A 17,097-nucleotide genomic window follows, 5' to 3' on the forward strand; every position below is an offset into this window, starting at 1 on the left:
CAGACAATCATCTAATCCTACTTGCCCTATTTTCTAATTGTAATTATAGTTGTGATGCTTATTTTGTATGGAAGAAATTGTACTCAATTTTCATGCTTTTGTTCTTGCAAAAAGAAAGGGAAGCCTATGAAATAACTATGGAGGATGGCAAGGTTGGTGTACAAGCAAAGTGTGATGCTTCTATATGCAATACAAAATAGAAGGATAGCAGTAGTTTTTGTTCTTGGCATTTTAAGGAGCTCTCTCTATGTGGGAATAAACAAAAAAAATGAAGTGGTGTTTTTCAACACTAGTTTTCTATCTGGTGGTGCTACCACATCAGCCAAGAAACGTGATTTCTAAGAATGGAATTCTTGAGGTGTACCTCTAAAATCTCATCGATTTTATTTCCATTTTTGCCCAGAAGGCAATCTGACTATACAATGATCAGTAGTTTCCTACAACATAATTTAAAAGAAATCATCAATTTTCTTGCAATCATCAGATGTTGAGATACAGCTTGTTGTCTCTCTAACCCTATTTTTAAACACAACATTGGAACTAGAATTGGTGGGGTGTGCCAGGTCAAGGTAATAGTGCAAAACCAAGGCAATACATTGAGAGCTCCGATAGCAAGCTACCGTAATGGTCTCTCCCCTAAAAAAAATTGAGTTAACATCGTATGAGTCGATAATTCACATATCAAATATTAAACTGATAAGGACAAATACTACACTTGATCTTAGCTAAAAGGCCATATCAGATATTAAACTGATAAGAACCAAAAGGCCGAGAAAGGTATGCTTTTCTTCTACTCGACTCGCTGGAATTATACCTGGTGTTCTTTTCTTGTTTTCAGTTTCACTCTCGATGTGGGATTAAATGAAGTTCCTACATCAACAGACCACCAGAAGCTAAAGTCAAATGTGTGCTTTTACTCGAAGCTTAATTAGACAACAATAAGCAGTTGTAAAGGTAATGCAGTCTTTACAATATAAAATAAAGTCCAATAAATAATCATGCCTTGGCACGAGATACACTATCTTTTAGCCAATAATCGCTGGGGAGCATTTTAAACCTTTTATTTATCACATTAGTGCTCTTCTTTGAGATTCACTTTTAGTTCCGGAGAGTCTCTGCAAAGCAATCTTTGTCAGATTATTGTAACAACAATAATAATCAAGACAAGAAATATAGCGATAAATATTATATTTAATTTCAAGTGATGGAGTTACAATCTCTAAAATATCTCGAATCTAAAGAGATGTAGTCATCTATTCTTCTCCTCAAGAACGATGATTCAAGAGCTTGAGAGCTTGATCTTGAACTTGACGGATTTCAGATTTGTGATACGTCACGAATAATTTGAAGGTCGTCACGAACCAGGATTTGTTGTTGGGTTATCACGAACGGAAGATTTGAAGCCGCTCGCTTATGATTTTCGTTCATCTTTGATATTTGACCACAGACGAAGATTGCAGATGTGGGTGGAGACCTTAATGCTATTCTTTAGAGCTTCTTTAGCCTTTCCTTCTGCTTACCTGATTCTTCCTTAGCCTTCTCATTTGACCCTGTTATACCTCAAAAATATTTTAGGTTTCTAGACTTATGGACTGAACATGAAGGTTTAATGGATGGGCTCCAAAAAATAGAATCTGGGCAAGGCTAGATAGAGCTCTTGGTAACAATGAGTGGCTTCAGAAGTTTAGTGATACCACAGTACTCACTTAGTGAGAACTGGCTTAGATCATGCTCCTCTTTTGATATCTTTTCTCAATACACTACAAGGACCTCAAAAATATTTTAAATTTCTAGACTTATGGACTGAACATGAAGGTTTCATGGATATTGTGGAACAAGCCTGGAATACACAGGTAGTGGGTGGCCCAACGTGGAAGCTACATCTTAAACTAAAGAATGTATGTAAGATGCTTTCCAATTGGTCCAAAAATAGTTTGGGAAATATCTGTGACAAGACTAAGGAGCTTCAGTCCAAGCTAGACTATATTGAGCAAAATAGTCTTATTGATAATTCTGAGGAGAATTGGATGGAGGTTAATCACATTAATGCTCAGTTGATTAGACATATTAAGACTGAAGAAGCTTTCTGGAGGCAAAAGTCTGGTCTAAAATGGTTTACTGATGGAGACAACAATACCAGATTCTTCCACTCTGTTATTAACTCTAGAAGAAGGAGGCTCTTCTTAAAAGGAATAAAAAAACAAGATGGCACCTGGATTGAAGGCAATGAGGATATAGCTACTGAAGCTATTCATTTTTTTCAAAATCAATTTACTACTGAGAACCAAGACAGGGATTTCTCTATGCTTCGTTGCATTCCAACAGTGGTTACTGAGGAAGACAATCTCAAGCTTCAGGTTACTCCCACCATTGAAGAACTGAAGGAAGTAGTATTCTCTTTAAGCAGCAACAACTCTCCAGGCCTGCTGGTCTTTCGGGGAAGTTTTTTCAACATTGCTGGGACATTATCTATCTTGATCTTTATAATATGGTTCTAGATTTTTTTTTTCTGGACATCAACTTCCTAAATCTTTTACGCATACATGTCTTACCCTCATTCCTAAAACTAATAGTCCTCAACACTTTACTGATTTCAGACCTATTAGTTTAAGTAATTTTACTTATAAAATTATTTCCAAATTTCTTAGCAATAGGCTTTCTCTATTAATGGATAAGATCATTTCACCAAATCAAACTAGCTTCATAAAAGGTAGGACAATTTCTGATAATGTTATGCTTACTCAAGAACTGGTTCATAACATTAGGAAGCCAAACTCTGGTGGTAATATCATTCTAAAGTTGGACATGGCCAATGCATTTGACAGAGTTGACTGGGACTATTTATCTCATGTCATGAGGCAAATGGGATTTGATGAAGGGTGGATAGGCATGATAATGAGAACTCTATCCAATAATTGGTACTCTATTAATATTAATGGAGCTAGGCATGGATGGTTTAAATCTTCCAGGGGTTTAAAACAGGGAGATCCTATTTCCCCTTCTCTATTTGCTATTTCCGCTGAATTCTTATCAAGACTAATGGATCAATTAGTACTTGATAATTTTATTCCTTACTCTATATATGAAGGTAGCCCTTTACTCACCCATTTATCTTATGCAGATGATACCATTTTATTTTCTTCCGGCGATCTTCTTTCAATATCCATGATGATGAAGAAGTTGGAGACATATGAACTCATATCTGGCCAAATGGTGAATAAAAGGAAATCTTCCTTTCTGGTTTCGCCAAAAACAACTCAGTCAACTATTGAGGATATCAAGGCCATCACAGGTTACTCTCATTCACAGTTTCCTTTCACTTATCTTGGATGCCCTATCTACATAGGCAGAAAAAAATTTCATACTTTAGTACTATGGTTACTAAGACAGTCAATAAGGTTCAAGGGTGGCAGGGAAAATTATTGTCTGTCGGGGGTAGAGCTGTACTTATTAAGTCTGTTTTGCATTCTTTACCCATTCACATCATGGCTGTTTTGCACCCTCCTAAAACTACTCTTGATCAAATTAATAAGGTTCTTGCTAACTTTTTCTGGGGTCAGTCTGAAGGTAAGAATCAGTATCATTGGACTTCCTGAAAAACATTGTGTCTTCCTACTCAGGAGGGTGGGGTATGATATAGATCTTTACATGATATTTGTATTTCTTTTGCTGCTAAAGGTTGGTGGACCTTCAGAACCCAAAATTCTCTTCTTAACCTTGTTTTACAAGCAAAATATTATAAGAGATCACATCCTGTCTCTAAAAGTTGGGCCTATGGCCAATCACATATCTAGAAGAGACTCATGGATGTGAAAAAAGATTGTGAAAAACTTTTACACTGGAAGATTGGTAAAGGAAACCTGTCATTTTGGTGGGATAATTGGACGGGAAAAGGAGCTTTAGCTACTCTAATGAATCTGAGATACAAGTCAAAAAAACTAGTGTTAGTGATTTCTTTATTGATAATCGGTGGGATCTGATTAAGTTCCATAATGTTCTCTCTGGTGATTTAGTTTCTTATATTCAAACTATCTGAATTATCCCTGGGCAAGATGATGAAGCAATTTGGATTGCCAACCAAAATGGTAAATTTTTCACCAAATCTGCTTGGAAGAATCTCAGGAATCCAAATAACATTACTCTTACTGGAAAGAAAATTTGGCTTAATAAGCTTACTTTCAGGGTCTCTTTCTTTATGATGAGACTTCTAAAAGGAAAGCTCCCTACTGATGATTCTCTCATCAAATTTGGGGTTCATGGTCCCTCTATGTGTTATTGTTGTTCTCGAAAAAATATGGAAACTATAAATCATCTTTTTGCTAATGGAGAATTGGCAAGTAACATTTGGGGATATTTCTCTAATGCTTGTGGTATACCTTTGCTCCACGGAGATATCAGAACCATGGTAATGAGATGGTGGTTATTAAAGCCTAAAAACAAAGTTCATGATCTAATTTTGCAGTGCTTGCCTTCTAATTTTTTGTGGGAAATTTGGAAATCCAGATGCTCTCACAAATATGAAGGTATCAGATTTTATTCTAGAAAGGTGACTGATCAAGTCACTCACCTAATGAGACTCATTTTGATTGCTCAATTCCCTTCTATCAATTTTCCCCCAACAATGCCATACATCTGTGAGCTAGTTGACAAACTCAAACCAAAGCTTGATATTAAGCTAGTCAGATGGATCAAACCTCCCCAGAACCAGTTAAAGCTTAATGTTGATGGTTGTAGTAAAGGTAATCCTAGAAGTGCAGGAGCAGGAAGCATTCTTAGAGATCACACTGGCCATATGATCATGGCATTTGCAGTATACTTGGGGAATTGCAGTAATAACATGGCTGAAATACTTTCTTTAAAAATTGGGTTAAGATGGTGTCTTCAACATGGATTCATTAGCTTTTCTATTGAATCTGACTTACTTTTAGTTATCCAAATGGTCAAGGGCAACATCACTCCATTTTGGCAAATCAGAGAAGAGATCACTCAAGTGCAGAATATGACCTCACAAGGTTTCTTTCAACTCGAGCGCATTTTCAGAGAAGGCAATTTAGTAGCAGATCAACTTGCTAACTTAGGGGAAAGGAATAAACAGAAAACTTTCTTCATTGAGGATACCACCTTACCTAAACAGATAAAATCCACAATGAAGAATGAGGTTAATGGATCTCCTACATTCAGGGTTAGAGTGAAGAAAGGTGTCTTCATTTTTTATCCAGGATAAGTCTCTCTTGTTGTAATTTTCTTAATACTTAGTCAATCTCTTTTGGAAGCAAAACAGTTACATGAGGAGTCCTCCCCATATCTTCTGCAGATTAGTTCTTTGCATATTTTGTATAAGAGGTTAAGTTTTTGTCCCCCTCTATGTAATCTTTTGACTTATCAATGGAATTAATACACCTTCCAAAAAAAAGTCTAGTCCACTTGGATTATCGTAGTGACGCAGATGATGTTTTAATAACAAGTATCTTTCAGGGTTTTCCTTCAAATGGTCATACATATTGGACATTATTGTAAGCTGCAGGAAAAAAACCAAAATTTATATGAATAATAATATTAAAAAAAAGTGTGGGGTGGAGTAATCACAACAAACCCTAGTGGGTCATTGCGCTTGAGGCTTATAGGTCAACCTATTTGATAGAAGACCAATTGACGGGCTAGCCCAATAATACATTAGACTTTTATTTAAATTAACCAATTATACTAGCCCATAGTATCATTTGGACTAATATATATTTAATATATGATAAAATCCAAATTACTTATGGATTCAAATTTAATAAAATTTTAATTGTCTACAAATGCCCCTTGCTTCAAAGCTTGTCGAGGTGTGGCTTATAGTAACTTAAAGACATGATCTGAAATAACCGTTATGAAGCCAATGGATATTTTTGAGTGTGATCTGACATAATGAAGAATGTCTTAATCCGGATAGAATGGACGATGCAGCTATGCCTTGCTGTTTTTTTAAAGATAAGTTAATGACTTTCTCACGGCATGCAAGAACCCAGTAGAAGACTTACTCCTCGAATGGAGTATCTAACTCACCCATCAATGTACCAAAATGTTCCTTATTTGGAATCTTTTTTTTTTTTTTGGAAAACTGATTGTCTCCGAGCAACAAACCAATTTGATGGGTAAGTATAAGCTCATTAAATGTAGATAATAGTTTTAATTACAAATGAGCTCAGGAAACGTAAATTGCCTCTTTTGGACTAATGCTAAAAACCTTCCATAATTTGCCCAACTTGTTCTTACAATGAAGCTCATTCCTATGTTGAAGAGGAGTTGGAGATTTCCCTAAGTATCCTTCCCTTTTGGAAAATAGGAATGAGAGCTTTCCCTAAGCCTTTTGATCGTTATAAATTTTACACGAGACCCTATTTTCCTCCTTTTATGGAATTAATTCATTCCATCTAGAATAGTTTTCCAACCCTCCATCTGATTCATACAAGTTTCCAAACGAGAAGCCTTACAAGAATTCGTATTTTTTTTCTTACCATAAAAACTTTCAAGTCAACTAGGAATTGGCTTTTCTTTTAAAGGAATTTTTTTTTATTCACTAGCCAAAGAGTCGACTCAATATTCTATATAAGGAGCATACAATGCAGCCATGCTCACTACCTATTCTTGAAATTTCTTAACTCTTCACTAGCTTCCTTTGAAGGTCTCACTAGTAAGCTATCTTTCCATCATTCTTTACTTGTCGCTAATTTTGGGCAATGCCTCGAACACATATTTGAATATATCGCATGTTACTGGACTCAGAACTCAAATACCTTCTGTGACAAAATATGTGATAATCGCACCATTTTGGACTTGACTACGATTGACTCTTTTTTTCTTTTTGTCGCAGAATCTGCCACGAATCGTGAGCTTTACGCATTCTGCAGAAAAGCCTTCATATCTCCTCGCATGGGTATCGAGAATACAAGACCCTTGATTCTTTTGAAACTAGACTCAGAGTGTTGCATGTCATGCCCCAAACTCGGGGAGCACGACCGACGCTCAACCGAGTGAATCCGGTCAAGCAAGCATGTTAGATACTTCCTACCCAAAATCACTCATGAAATAAAGGGAATACATATCTTCGTTAACTATCCAATAAGGAGATCAAGTATACAATACCAATTTGTTACCATTAGTTACTTCATTTTAAAGTCTCAAAATACACACATTCTCATGGTTTGAAGTGGAATAAGTGATCAAAACACAACATAACTTGTTTGACTTTTCCAACATCCATATACAACCCACACTATATCTACAGAGCCTCTAATAAATATAAAGAGTACATTGATAGTGTCGGCAACAACGCCCCGGCTATACCTCAAACGCAATTGTAGACATGTGATTTTTGACCCTCCCCGAGATTTCACCCATTTTAGCGTAAAATATTTAGTTTAGGCCTAATATTGATATTTCAATTAGTTTTGACTCTTTTACTTTATTTTATAAAAAACGAAAATTACAAAAATATTTCTTCTTTTTAGTTGCTGTTAGTTTATATACCTTTCGTAAAACTAAAAAAATACAAAAAATAGTACCTTATTTTTAACTTAATATGATATTTGAAAATACCAACAAAAAAGGGTTTGTTTTAACGATTAGTCTTATCTTAATAGTTATTTTACGTAAGTAGGATTAATCCACTACTAGAAATTCGGGAAAAAGCGACCGCAAAAAGCGACCAGAGTTGGTCGCTATTGGGCTAAAAAGTGACCAAAAAGCGACCAAAAGGGCCTGGTAGCTATATTGATGGTCCCTAAGCTAAATAGACCAATTTTTCCGGATATTGACTATAGAGACCAACTTTGATCGCTTTATTAATTTAATAATATAAATTTGGCAACCAAAGTTGGTCTCTAAATATAAAATACGTTATTTATTTATTTATTATTAATCATTAAAAAGCGACCAACTTTGGTCTCTAATCCAAATATTATATTTTAAAATCTGAAAACTAGAGACCAATGTTGGTCGCTTTTTTATTCAATTATTTATTTATTTTATTAAACTAGCGACCAACTTTGGTCCCTAAATACATGAATTTAATTTATTTTTTAAATATTAGCGACCAACTTTGGTCGCTATATCACCAGAAATTTTATTTTTTTAATGAAATAGCGACCAAGTTTGGTCGCTTTTTGTAGAAATCTGGGTAAATAGCGACCAACGTTGGTCGCTATTCTCCAGAAAATTATTTTTTTAACATGAAAAGCGACCAAATAGAGACCAACTTTGGTCGCTTTTCTGTGTATTATTTTGGCAGAAACTGCCTGTTTTGGCAGTTACACCACCTGCCAGTCATACCAAAACCCTAACAAGCAACAACAATTCAAACAACAATTCCAATAACAATACCAAACAACAACACAAAAACAACATTAAAAGCTACATTAAAACCAAGAAAGTGTAAATTTCAATAGAACTACCAATCAAAGTTAACTCTTATTACAACCCAATGGAAAACAAATTGTATTTGTCTAGTTCAAATTGTCTAAAATTCATTCATTGTTTAGTACATCATTATCATCACCGTCTGATGAAGTTTCATCATCATCACGGTATTGAGAAGGGTCTACTTGTCGATGACGGGAAGAATGATCACGGGGAGGACGAGAGGAACGGCCACTTGGAGGACGGGACGAACGAGCACGGGGACAGGCAGCCTCTGGCGATGATGGCCGAGACCGGGGAATCGAAAAAGATCCAGCTAGGAGATTTTTGATCTGCTCTTGCATGCTCTGGCACTGAGCGACCACGCCAATATACTGAGCATATCTAAGCTTTTCTCTTTCCTTGGACACTTCTAGCTCGGATGTGAGCTTTGTCACAGTATCTCGCATAGCGGAGAGGCTCTCCCCATCAAGTTGCTCGGCTTGCGAGGAAGTCCCTATTCCTTGCATTCCACACCTATAGCGATGGAATGTCTTAGTAGGAAGGCCGTATACCTTCCCCCATTTTGGACCGCCTGCAGCCCGCGTCCATAGTCTTTCAACATCCTCGGCCGAAAGTTGGAATGGCGCGCCCGACTCATTAGGTGGCTGGCTGCGTATGAATTCCTCAGCTTCAACTCTGAAGCGATCCTATAAGAAAAAGTAAATTGAATTAGTATTTCAAAATTTATATAAAAGTAAATGAAAATACTTAATGAAAAGTGAAAACTTACATGTACAGTCGAGGCACGTCCCTCGACCCACCTTTCTTGATCCGTCTCTTTCTTCTTCTTCACAATATGAGTCTCCCTGAATAGCTCATCTTGGTTCATCGGACGGCCCAACTTCTTTTCCTGAAAACTCATAAATTTTAATTAATAAATAGAATAGATATACTTTGAAAATTAAAATAAATTAAGCAATTACGTACCATTCTTCTTTTTGTTGTCCCCTGGCTGACCGCACCTCCAATGTGCAATGATCCTCCCTTCTCAGATGCGCGAGCTTTCTTTCCCTTTTCGCTCTTCTGTAAGAACTCTGCAGTAAGCCATTGCCTTTGCAAATCATCCCAAAACTCCTGAAGTAACCAGCCAGGCTTCTGGTTCAACTGTCTAGCTATGGAGAAAGAATGCGACAATCGCTTGCGAGCTTTGAGATTAAAATTTGCAGCCACGTCCGCACTATACTGGTGTTCTCATACACACTTGCTCTGTATTTCAAAAGTTAAATATTATATGGAAATATCATAAATATAAATAATTATACTGCTTAAAAGAACATTTATACCTTAAATTCATTGAAAATTGCCTCCTTCAGTGAGAATGAGAATTCACGCCAAGACGCATAAGGGGCATCATAAAGCTTTCTGGTTGCTTTGGTGATTATCTTCGTAGTAATATTACTCGGGATGAACCTGCAATTTAATAAATAAAACAAATTAATATCTTAGTAAAAACTATACAAAAAATAAACATAAAAATAACAAATAACTCTTACCCATCACCCTCAGGGACTATGATGATCATGCCATACTGATCATAATGCACCTCCACGTCAGAAGCAGTAGCAGCATCAACATCATCGTCCGAAACATGTGTATCAGAGGCATGTGTGGAAGGAGTAGGGGGGGTCAGAGCTACTATCCTGCAAGCGAAGGCCTCCAATAGGTGGAGTCGCTGATGACGATAGATGTGATCCCTGTGACTGCGACATAGCTGCACGGATCACAAGTGGCTGTGATACTGACTGCTGTGACCCGAGTGGCTGTGACCCGACTGTCTATGACACTGATGGCTATGATCCATGTGGCTGTGACATGCTAAGATTAATAGACCCCTAGAGCTAGTTCCCGAATATATACACCAAGAACCCCTAGGAAAAGGCTCAATCCGATCTCTTCTATTTTTTATCCCTTTCTATTTATTCAATTTCCTAAATAATAATAAAGCTAGAATGCTAAGATTAAATTATAAAACCTTAAATTATCTGGAAATACTAATTAACTCTTAATAACAATTAACATACAATTAAACATCGGCTAATGAAAAAATCACACAATTTGGACATTAAGTACTAAAAATGCAACGTACATTATTGTTATGATTTAATCATTTTGTAAACAAACTTAATTTAAATATTAAACGCAAATGCGACATATGTTAATATTTTTTATTAATCTAACAAATAAACATGCGCAGACAAAAATACAAATAGTTATCCGAAAAATGCTAAGAAATTCAAAAATTGCACATAAAAGAAAATCGTTTTATTTTGAATTTTTGGGAGTAATTCTCATATAGGGCAAAAATCACGTGCTCACAGAGGTTTTACCCCTAGGAGACGCACTCCCTATGTCTAAGTCTTTCGAATTATATTTTGCTCTAGGAGACGCACTTCCTAAATACCCCTAGGAGACGCACTTCCTAGTCTTTGGTCATTTAAATTCATTCCTAGGAAATGCACTTCCTAGTTTGGGTTATTGAAGTTTCACCCCTAGAAGACGCACTTCCTAGTCTGGGTCTTTTAGGTTATATCTTGTTTCAGGAGACGCACTTCCTAAATTGAGTTTCACCCCTAGGAGACGCACTTCCTAGTCTGGGTCTTTCAGGATGCACTTTCAAGAGACACACTTTCTAAATTGAGTTTCACCCCTAGAGACACACTTCCTAGTCCGGGTCTTTCAGGAGACGTACTTCCTAAATTGAGATTTCACCCTTAGGAGACACACTTCCTAATCTGGGTTCTTTATGATATACTTTTAGGAGATGCACTTCCTAAATGACGTACTTCCTAGTTTGGTTCATTCAAGTTCATTCCTAGGAGACACACTTCTTAGTTGAAGTCATTTAAGTTTTACCCGTTAGGAGATGTACTTCCTAGTTAGGGTCTTTCAAGTTATAATTTTGTTTTAGGAGATGCACTTCCTAAATTGATATTTTACCACTAAGAGATGCACTTCCTGTTTGGTTCATTTAAGTTCATTCCTAAGAGACGCACTTCCTAGTTTGAGTCATTGATGTTTCACCCCTAGGAGACGTACTTCCTAGTCTGGGTCTTTTAAGTTATATTTTGTTTTAGGAGACGCACTTCCTAAATTGATATTTCACCCTAGGAGATGCACTTCCTAGTTTGAGTCATTTAAGTTCGGCCCTAGGAGATGTATTTCCTAGTCTGGTTCATTGAAGTTTTACCTGTAAGAGATGCACTTCCTAGTCTGGGCATTTCAAGTTATATTTTGTTTTAGGGGACACACTTCCTAAATTGAGAGTTCATTCATAGGAGCCGCACTTCCTAGTTGGTTCATTCAAGTTTCACCCTTAGGAGACGCACTTCCTAGTCTGGGTTTTCAAGTTATATTTTGTTATAGGAGATGCACTTCCTACATTGAGATTCCACCCCTAGGAGACACGCTTCCTAGTTCTGGTCTTTTAAATTCATCCCTAGGAGACGCACGTCCTAGTTGGAGTCGTTGAAGTTTTACCCGTTAGGAAACGCACTTCCTAGTTTTGGGTCATTTAAGTTCAGCCCTAGGAGACGCACTTCCTAGTCTAGTTCATTGAAGTTTTACCTGTAAGAGACGCAGTTCCTAGTTTTGGGTCATTTAAGTTTAGCCCTAGGAGACACACTTCCTAGTCCTGTTCATTAAAGTTTTACCCATAGGAGACGCACTTCCTAGTCCGGGTCTTTCAAGTTATATTTTGTTTTAGGAGACACACTTCCTAAACTGAGATTCCTCCCCTAGGAGACGCACTTCCTAGTTTGGTTTATTCAAGTTTCACACGTAGGAGACGCACTTCCTGATCTGAGTCATTCAGGTTTTATTTTTAGCAGACGCATTTCCTGGTCAAAGTTTCTTGGTCTTACTCACAAGAGATGCACATCCTACTCGAGTCTCTAGTTTACTTTCATCATTGCATCAATAGCATAAGTGGTTTACAGTCTTGCTAACAACTCACAAATCTTCCTAGTGCAAACTGGGGTAGAAAATTTTGTTTGTTTTGTTATTTTGATTGCAGGCACCTACCTGGAGAACAAGGGAATTCGCTTCGGAATTATTTCAAGTTTCAAGTCAGTATCAGGCACCCACCTGGAGAACAAGGGAAGTCATTTCAGAATTCAATTCAAGTTAGAAGTAGCAGAAGCTCGCAACAAGAATGCGAGTCAATAGTCCGAGATGATCAACAGAAGTAATCTCAATCCAGAATAAAAAAAAAAGAAAAAGAAAAAGAAAAGGGAAGTGAATCCAAAATGTAGAAGTTGATACAAGAGGTGGATTGCTCAAGACATGACTGAAGTCACAAGCACGGTATGTCCGGTTATGATCCGAAGAAGTCGTGGAAGAATGAATCAGCACCTGCAGCTAGCGAGCATCAAGGTTCAGATCAGAGTCCGCATGAAGAACCATTCAAGACTCAAGATCAAGCTTCAGAAGACTTATAGATAGGAATCTTGTAACTCATAGTTGACAGGCTTAGTTAGTCTTTTTTATTTTTTGATTTTGATGTAATAATAGGACCGCAGACCGGAACCTCGACGGAACGACACCTCAATCGGCTCTCCATCTCGGTATAATTCATCATTGTTCCTACTTCTAAACTACACGTGGCCTGATTCCTTCATAGCTAAGGATATGTAGGCAGCTCAGATACCAGGGCTCGATCACGTTCTCTACCTTTCTCTTAGTTTTTGGTCTCCCTAAATAAGGGTCGGGTCAAAAAACCTGTCTAGTCGTTCTTTGTCTGAAAATACTTCGTGTTTCCAGTCAAAGAGGGGAAGCTATAGACATGTGATTTTTGACCCTCCCCGAGATTTCACCCATTTTAGCGTAAAATATTTAGTTTAGGCCTAATATCGATATTTCAATTAGTTTTGACTCTTTTACTTTATTTTATCAAAAAAAATAAAAATTACAAAAATATTTCTTCTATTTAGTTGTTGTTAGTTTATATACCTTTCGTAAAACTAAAAAAATACAAAAAATAATACCTTATTTTTATCTTAATATGATATTTGAAAATACTAAAAAAGGGTTTATTTTAACGATTAGTCTTATCTTAACAGTTATTTTACTTAAGTAGGATTAATTGGTAAATAAGGTGGTATTTTTAGTCTTGTTCACGGAGAAAGAATAAAATTTGGGCTCAAACAACCCATTTTTAAGCCTAATTTTCGGACATAACCCATAATTCCTAGGCTCATACCCTTAACCTAAAAAAAAAACTAAAAAAACTAACCTAGACCCTTAGAGTTGGATCAACCGAAAATACACAAAAAAATAGACCCCTAGAGCTAGATCCGCCGTATATACACCAAGAACCCCTCCCCCCCCCCCCCCAAGCGCCAACAGCAGCACACCCCTCAACACACACCATCAGGAACCAAAAAATCACAACCGTTTTTGATCTTGAAGACACCATAGGCATCATCTTCTTCGGAAAAAAAGACCAGAGCAGCGGACCTCATTTTTTGGTGACAAAATCCCCAATTCCCTTCGCTAATCTCCAAGAACACATCCATCCATGTCTTTGCCGTCTCACCTCCTACACAGAACCAGCCCTTCCTCTCTTAGAAAAATCGGCAGAACCCCTTCCCCCCACAAAAATCAGACCTCTTATCTCTTTGCATAGAGAGAACGACAAACCTAGGCAGCCATAACTTGCACAAAACAAAGACCAAGAAAACATGACAGTCAAAAAGAAACAAAAGAAGAATAGAGAAGAACGGTAACTGAGAGACAAAAAGGTCTCGGGACAGTCCGTTTTTGGTGCCTGAGTTTTTCTAGTTCCGTCTTCCAATTTATCGTTGTAATTGCTTGAAGGATTCGCTTGATTCAAGGTTGTAACTATTGAAATATTGTTAATCAGAGAGCTATAATTCAGGCTCATCTCTTTCTCTTTAATTCCCTTTACTCTAAAAATAATGGTTGATTGAAGTATGATAGAGCCGCGGGAATTCGTTCGTAGCGTGACGGGTATTTTGATCAATTTTTTCCCCGTAGAATCTGAATTGGAGTTATCTTTGTTTTATGATTTGTGTTTAAGATGGGTATTTGTTATTCTACTCTAATCCTTTGACATTCTGCCTCATTTTTTTGTAGTGTTTGAGCGTGAGTTTTGGCTTAGAGGCGATTGATTGAGAGCTAAGATGACTTGAAATAATTAGGGAGGGGGTTATATTTAGTTTGTGGAAGATTTCTGGCATGTCAAATTATCTTGGACCTGTTTGGCTTTAATGTGAATGATTGATATTCAATTGATCGTGAAATTGCCAATTCTTTGGCCATTTGTAGTTAGTTTAAAGTAGGTCGTACACTTATGTGCCAATCTTCTGAACACTTGTTTGATTTCATAAGAGGATTACTAGTGTTTAACTTGTTGTCAATTCTTCTTAAATATGGTTTGCATCTGCTCATCTACTTGCTGGAAAATATATCATGCCAATTCCTAGTGAAGTATTTCCACCCATCTTTGTATCAAATGGTTACAAGTTGTCACTATGGTAAAATATTCTTTTGGTCATGGCAATCAAGAAAGAAGAAACAGTTGGTAAATTTACAAACGAGTCAATGGTTCTACCTTCCCAAGTAACCACTGGCACGACAATTGCTAGAACATTAATAAGTATTTTGCATTCTGCATAAAAATGCGACGCGACATTGGCCAAGATTTTTCTTAAATAATTAAGTGTTATTAATTGTGTACACGTTCACATGACACGAGTACAATTTAAAAACGAATATTCATAAAAAATGCTTTAGGCGCGACTTAGTCTATCATTGTGAGGTGTACACGTTCGCGTGACATAATTATGATTCATTTAAAAAAATTAAATTAAATCGAGGTATGCGTTCAAGCAACTTCGGCCAAACTTTCTTAATGTTAACAAAGCGTTATTAATTATGTACACGTTCGTGTGACATGATTTTTGACGCGCCAAACAAATGAGTACACGTACGCGTGACATATTTTAAGATAATTTCTTAATTAAAAGAGGCAAATGCACATAGGTTCTAAAATAAGTAATTAGATAATTTAATAAGCCAAGTATGATCAAAGTGACCGTGCTAAAACCACGGAACCCGGAAATGCCTAACACCTTCTCCTGGGTTAACAGAATTCCTTACCCGAATTTCTGTGTTCGCAGACCATAAATAGAGTCAACTTCCTCGATTCGGGATTTTAAACTGGTGCTTGGGACACCATAAATTATCCCAAGTGATGACTCTGATTTTAATTTAAATAATTCCGTTTCGATTGTCACTTAAATTAGAAAAAACTCCCTTATACACCCTTTCAGGGGTAGTAAAAAGGAGGTGTGACAGCAATAAGTGAGAAACAAAAGATACATGACCCCGAGTGAAGCATGACTGACCAACTCAGCTAGGAAGAGAGTGTACCGCTACCACTGATAAATGTCGCCTGCTGTGGAACCACCTGCATCCATTAAAGATTTAGCGCCCCCAACAAAAGGGATGTTAACTGTCGAATAGTACTAGTATGTATGAATAAACACCCTCTCAAAAAAACGAGTAGTAATGCAAGTAAGGACAGTCATAATGTCAGTTAAAGCCTCAAACAATTACCAAATATCAAATTAGGAATAAGATGAGTTTTCAAGTAAATTTCCATATTTTAAGTTGGAAAATCTTTAGTACCAATATACCATTGTTCACCATTTTGATTACAATTTCCAATATAGTCACCACCATGTGTGCGGCATGGCATTCAATCACGACCCGATCGGTTAGGCCATCTCATGTGAGACATCAACCACAATCACAATTTTAATTACAATTTTCAATACAATCACCACCATGCATGCGGCATGACATCTGATCACGACCCGATCGGCTAGACCATCTCATGTGAGACATCAACCAAATCACAATTTAAATTACAAATTCTAACATAGTCATCACTATGTGTACGTCACAGTGTCCGATCATGACCAGATCGGCTAGGCCGTCTCATGTGAGACATCAACCACAATCACAATCACAATCACAATTCCGATTTAAATTACAATTTTTAGTACAATCACCACCATGTGTACGGCATGGCGTCCGATCACGACCCGATCGGCTAGGCCGTCTCATCCGAGAACATCATCCTTTTCTATCAATCATCTCATTTCATACTTCTTGCACATCTCTTAATTTTATTGGCACTAGTGGTCACAATTATATTATTTCTCTTAGCACGTTGGCCGTGTTTCATATTTCATATGTCACATTTCATATTTCGTATTTCATGTTTCGTATTTCATGCACACCTTTTTTTACTTTCAACCTCATCTTACACAATTGTCATTAGCTTTCATTTAAAACACAACTTGAAGTAAAGGCATTTAGGTATGCAACCCATACTTTGAACACATTCTCAAATAGTAGTACAACATAACAAGAGCAATCGAATTACATATTGATCACGGATGTCTTTTGATACAAGCTTATCCGGGGTAATGGATTCACAATCAGCAACTCCGGACTTACATGGATATTGTGGGGTTCAATTCTAAGAGAAGAGTTTAGCCAACATACCTCACTTGAGCTTCCTTAAACTCTAAAATGTTCTGGAACTCTTAGCAACTTCGATCTACTTTATAAATATAGCAAATTGAACCAAAATTAGGAAGATGATCATGGTTCTAACTCATTCGA

At 36.9% G+C, this 17,097-nt stretch overlaps 1 protein-coding gene and 1 non-coding gene across 2 annotated transcripts; one reads left to right on the forward strand and one right to left on the reverse strand.

Annotated features, from left to right (window-relative positions):
- Positions 1–549: 549 nt before the first annotated feature.
- LOC138876726 (U2 spliceosomal RNA) lies at positions 550–746 on the reverse strand. The gene has a single exon (XR_011402062.1). It is a non-coding gene; the product is annotated as a U2 spliceosomal RNA (small nuclear RNA).
- Positions 747–2,667: 1,921 nt separating this feature from the next.
- LOC138876031 (uncharacterized) lies at positions 2,668–5,224 on the forward strand. The gene is made up of 3 exons (XM_070154917.1): positions 2,668–3,292; positions 3,391–3,567; positions 4,053–5,224. Exons 1-3 carry the CDS (start codon positions 2,668–2,670, stop codon positions 5,222–5,224), a joined length of 1,974 nt encoding a protein of 657 aa, XP_070011018.1.
- The last annotated feature ends 11,873 nt before the right edge of the window (positions 5,225–17,097 follow it).

The sequence above is a fragment of the Nicotiana sylvestris genome, chromosome 8, assembly GCF_000393655.2.
Source record: "Nicotiana sylvestris chromosome 8, ASM39365v2, whole genome shotgun sequence".
In the NCBI taxonomy this organism is placed as follows: Eukaryota; Viridiplantae; Streptophyta; class Magnoliopsida; order Solanales; family Solanaceae; genus Nicotiana; species Nicotiana sylvestris.

Bases quoted from the DNA above. Each gene is read 5' to 3' on its own strand.
- LOC138876031 (XM_070154917.1), top strand. From the start codon at position 2,668: ATGGATAAGATCATTTCACCAAATCAAACTAGCTTCATAAAAGGTAGG. The intron at 3,293-3,390 runs GTTACTCTCATT...TTACTAAGACAG, and splicing joins GGATATCAAGGCCATCACAG to TCAATAAGGTTCAAGGGTGG. The intron at 3,568-4,052 runs GTAAGAATCAGT...TCCCTGGGCAAG, and splicing joins TTTCTGGGGTCAGTCTGAAG to ATGATGAAGCAATTTGGATT.